We start from the raw sequence: 4,405 nt of genomic DNA on the forward strand, positions 1-4,405 counted from the left end.
GCTATTCAGTTTGCATTAAATATTGTTCTTCGTGAAACAACCAAACATATTAGAATACTCCGTATTACTTTTACCCAACACATAACAAAAATACAATATAGGACCGTTGAAGTTAAAAAAAAAAAAAACTAGGAACCAAACATACAAATTATCCCAAACCAAATGAACCATTTGTGTAATTTACTCTTTTTAGTTTGGATGTGTTACCAGATTACTCAAGACACTTTAATTGTTTTTTAAGAGTAAAAAGGGTAATTTCTTATAAGCTGTTTTGGATGCAGCATGGTTGAGGGACTAAAGTTGCTGCAAGCTAAAAGTTGAAGGGGTTGCTGAAGCATGCTGTGTATTCAAGTTCAAGACGTGGTATTCACTCGGAAGGACGTGTATTCAATACCGTAGACGTCCTCAAACCCTAATTCACTCTCTGTAAAAGGTATTTTCAGCACTGTTTATCTCTCGCGCTGATATCAGTTAATTTAATTAGGGTTTCTATGCCTTGTTAGACTAGATGTAGTTTTGTACATCCAAAGCAAAGATCGTTTCTTCATATTGCAACTGTAGTTTTATGTAATCATTGGTGCCATTCACAAATATAATCAGTTCTTCTTCTGTTAAACCTTCGTTTATTCAGTATTTAGTTCTTAAATGTTATCAACGATTTGGTATTAAACTCCGAACGCGTTTAAATCTGAGTTTAATTGATGCTAAAGAATAGAATGTTTGAATCTGAACGTAAAAAAGAAAACTATCAGGGGGCTTTTGGTTCGTGGTATTTCCATCAAGTTGGATGGTTTCCGATAACTAAACGTCTTTAAGAAAAACCTCTCCGATCAAGGACAAGTTTGTCATTTACCACTTAATAATAAAATAATGGGAATCGAATTCCATTATTTTCTCTTTGTTCTCAACTTCATAACCCAAATGGGTCAAGGAAAAAATCTCAAGAACAAAGTTTAAATATCAATGTTTTTGTGCGTGGGTTTTGAATAAAATGGATTGGTTTTAGTTTTGGTTTGGATCTATATTCATAGTTGAAATGTAGCTAGCATTTGTACATCTCCCATCATATGATGCATATAACTCAGTAAGAACGTAATTTTTTTGCGTATTTATTTCACTCTAATCCAATTTTAACATTTCAAATACTTTGACATTTTCTGATATTTCTATTAAGTTATTCCAGCCATTTCCTCTGTTTTACATGTCTAAAGTGAACAGTCCAGGATTTGTATTTGTGGTTACGGACTATTGAGTGCTGGTGTTGTCATCAATCAATATTTAGGTGCACATAAAATTTTAATATACTTTGTAAGTTGTATGAAAGTACAATGCTGTGATAAGGAGAAAAGAAAGAAGGTACAATATATGGAGAAAAAAAGTGACTATAGTTCTGATCCCCCCTAAAACTGAATTATCGAGTTCATCGCCATGCATCGGTCAGCTTATTATAGGTTTAGATTTATGTAACTGTGTATTAGTTTTACTTGTATAGGGTAATTCTTTTTTTTTAGTTTATCTTAAACTCTAATTCGAAGATTAGAATTCAGATTTCGTTAGTTTTCTTACTTTTCTTCTGATGTTTAACTATTTTTCTTGATGTTATTGGTTGGTTTAGGTAAATGATTAAATCATGAACGGAATTAGCTTGGTGATATCAAAACCTTGCTGTCCGATGTATAATTTTGGTACAAGCAAGAAGATCGACTTAAACCAACATCGATTATCAAAGTTGAACCTTCAAAGAATTTCTCTTCCTATATCAACTACACGTATGTTGAAACATCGTGTATATTCACTATCTGCCCTTCAAGATAAAAAAGGTGATTCAAGATCAGAAGTACCTAAAGTTGTAGGTGTTGTGGTACGTGGTATCATTGGTATAGCTTTAGTTAAACGCTGGGTGTTTATTGCACAATCTATTTCAACTGTGGGAGCAATTGGAGGTAAATTTATTTCCATTTCCCTATTTTTTTAATGAAATTAATTATATCAAGTTATACTACTAACTTTATATCATTGGTATAGGTTTAGCTAAACACGTGGAGGTTGTTGTGCTATCTTCTTTGACTTTGGGAGGGATATTAGATAAGTATCATAAGTTTACTCGCATTAATATACGCCCTTTCCTTTTTTTAAAAAAAGATAAATCAAGTTATACTACTAATAAATCTCTCAAAATTTGTATAATTTCATGAATTTTGAAATCAAGTGCTTGTTTCTACAGTTTTGGCTGTTTCTTTACCTCTGTACTCATGCTAAGCAATATCTTGGAGGGGTTTGCAGCAGTACGACTTGGCAAACACTTTTCGATAGGAGATATAATAGAAGTATGTAAATAAGCTTTCTGATATATTTTATCTTTTGTATGAATTTGTTCTTATTTTGAGTGTTTTTGTTTCAGGTTGGTTGGCTGCAGGCTGGATCTGTAAAAGGTCAAGTTATTAAATCAGGACTCATAACCACCACATTGCTTAGTGAGGAAAGTTCTCCTATACTAGTTGCAAATTACGCGTTTTGTAGTCAGGTGATGATTAGTTCTTTCATCCCTACCTTCAAAAGTTACATAGTCTTTTTTTTTCGTAGAATATTTTGATCAAATCATCAGAACGTTGTTGTCCAATCGTGTCCAAGATTTTTGTGCAAGTTGATGAGATAGAGAAGATCCACGAGATATCAGAGGAAATAATAAACATGATGAAGTCTAACTCAAACGTTTACTTGAAGGGAAAGCAGCCATATTGTCAACATTCTAAGTTGGAAGGATATTGTATAGAGCTTACTCTTGGATGCTATCTAAAAAAGATGGTATGTATCCTCATTCCTCACCAAATTATATTACATGTACATTTTTTGAATCGTTTAATGCAAAATGTACTTTCATTTAAATGTGTAATATCTTGTTTGTTTCCATTACAACATTGTACTGTAAAGTAGTTTTAATTAAGACATTGTACTTTGTAAAAGTACCCAATAATAGCATTGTACTTTCAATTTTTTTTTAATTGTATGAGTCAAAGTTGCTTTGTATATAGATAACATAGCTATACTCAGGTTGATTTCTCAAACTACAAAGCTGTAAAAGTAAGAAAAGAAAGTATAATGGTTTATCTAGCAAATCATTATAACTGTATTTCTATTTCTTGCTTTCCTTGTTATGAATCATATGCTATCTAGTATTGGAAGGTTATGATTGGTATAATAAGAGACGTACTTATGGATATAATAATCTAGTTTTATGATCTTAAAGCTGACATTTCTAGAATTTAGGAAAACCCTGAGAGTCCAAATTAAATAGTAGATTTAAGGGGCTTATAGGAAAAGAGAATTTGAATAAACTTTATTGAATTAAAATTTAGAACCAGATAATTTTTTATTGTAAAATACCCTGTTCTGAATTCTGATTGAATCCTTGATCTGAAGTTTCGTCTGGGACTTAACTAACAACAATATACTTTTAAGTGGTTAATTGCAACATATGTTTAGCTACTTGTTTTTGATAGCATTCTACTTTCATTGTTTTTTACTATAACATTGTACTTTGAAAAAACATACCCATTTGTAGCATTGTAGTCAAAATGCAAAGCAATTTTCATTGCTATAAATGTATAGATTTTTACCTGAATCCTAATTTGTAACAAAGCAAGATTGAAAGAATGTTAAAATGCAATATCTTAATAAGAAAAGAAAAAAACTAAAGGTACAAACAAGGGTTGTAATGAAAAGAAATACAAAGGAGGATGCTATAATCAACACAAATAAGTTTTCTTCCTTTTTGTGTTAACGCTATATATGTCTCATTATGCAGTGTGAAGCCGAGTTACGTTTAGTGAAGCAGGATATTCTTCTGCAGTCAGCTCAGATAATCAAGAAGCATGGGGCCACACTCTGGTGAGCACATGGTGGAGGGTTTGTAACTCTTTGGATCTGCAAAAGGAATACTTCTAACTAGTTTTTTATTTCTTAAGAGTAATCACACTACTTCACTGAAACTTTTATGCTTTTGGTTGTTGACACAAAAAAGATAGTGTATTTGTGTTCTATAACCACCTTCATCTTAATACTCGAAATTGCTATGAGGAAAACCGTTTGGTTGTCAGCTTTTTAGCAAAATTTCAAGACTCTAGAGCATTTAATTGTGGTTTTAAAATATCATATACAAGTTGTAATGCTTTCTCTACTAAAGGTTCTATATCCTTACTACTTTAAAATAGATTATTACTTTGTATTACATTTTGTATTAACTTTACTAGCTATATAAGTTGGAGATATTAAGCAATCTAACCACTTTTTAATGTGTATTTGAAAAAAATAACCCTTTTTTTTTTTTTTTTTACAAAAATAACCACTTTATCTGGAATGGGGTATTTTCGATCAAGACAAAATTCCAGACTAAAATTTCGGATTT

The 4,405-nt window shown here is 31.3% G+C and overlaps 1 protein-coding gene across 6 annotated transcripts; it reads left to right on the forward strand.

The window, feature by feature from the left end:
• Positions 1-323: 323 nt before the first annotated feature.
• Positions 324-4,133, forward strand: LOC145106475 (mechanosensitive ion channel protein 1, mitochondrial-like). 6 transcript variants are annotated; one of them, XR_013707562.1, is made up of 7 exons: positions 324-433; positions 1,616-1,943; positions 2,026-2,085; positions 2,223-2,327; positions 2,402-2,524; positions 2,606-2,805; positions 3,806-4,133. XR_013707562.1 is itself a non-coding variant. In XM_079043444.1 (7 exons), the coding sequence occupies exons 4-7, from the start codon at positions 2,253-2,255 to the stop codon at positions 3,890-3,892; spliced, it is 459 nt and encodes a 152-aa protein (XP_078899570.1). In that variant the 5' UTR covers positions 324-433; positions 1,616-1,943; positions 2,026-2,083; positions 2,223-2,252; the 3' UTR covers positions 3,893-4,096. The 6 variants fall into 6 exon arrangements, 3 of the variants coding, with proteins under 3 accessions (XP_078899570.1, XP_078899569.1, XP_078899571.1); XR_013707563.1 differs by having other exon boundaries at positions 2,725-2,805; XR_013707564.1 differs by having other exon boundaries at positions 2,734-2,805.
• Positions 4,134-4,405: the final 272 nt, after the last annotated feature.

This window comes from Lactuca virosa, chromosome 4 (genome assembly GCF_052849685.1).
Source record: "Lactuca virosa cultivar CGN04683 chromosome 4, Lactuca_virosa_CGN04683_v6, whole genome shotgun sequence".
NCBI classification, from domain to species: Eukaryota; Viridiplantae; Streptophyta; class Magnoliopsida; order Asterales; family Asteraceae; genus Lactuca; species Lactuca virosa.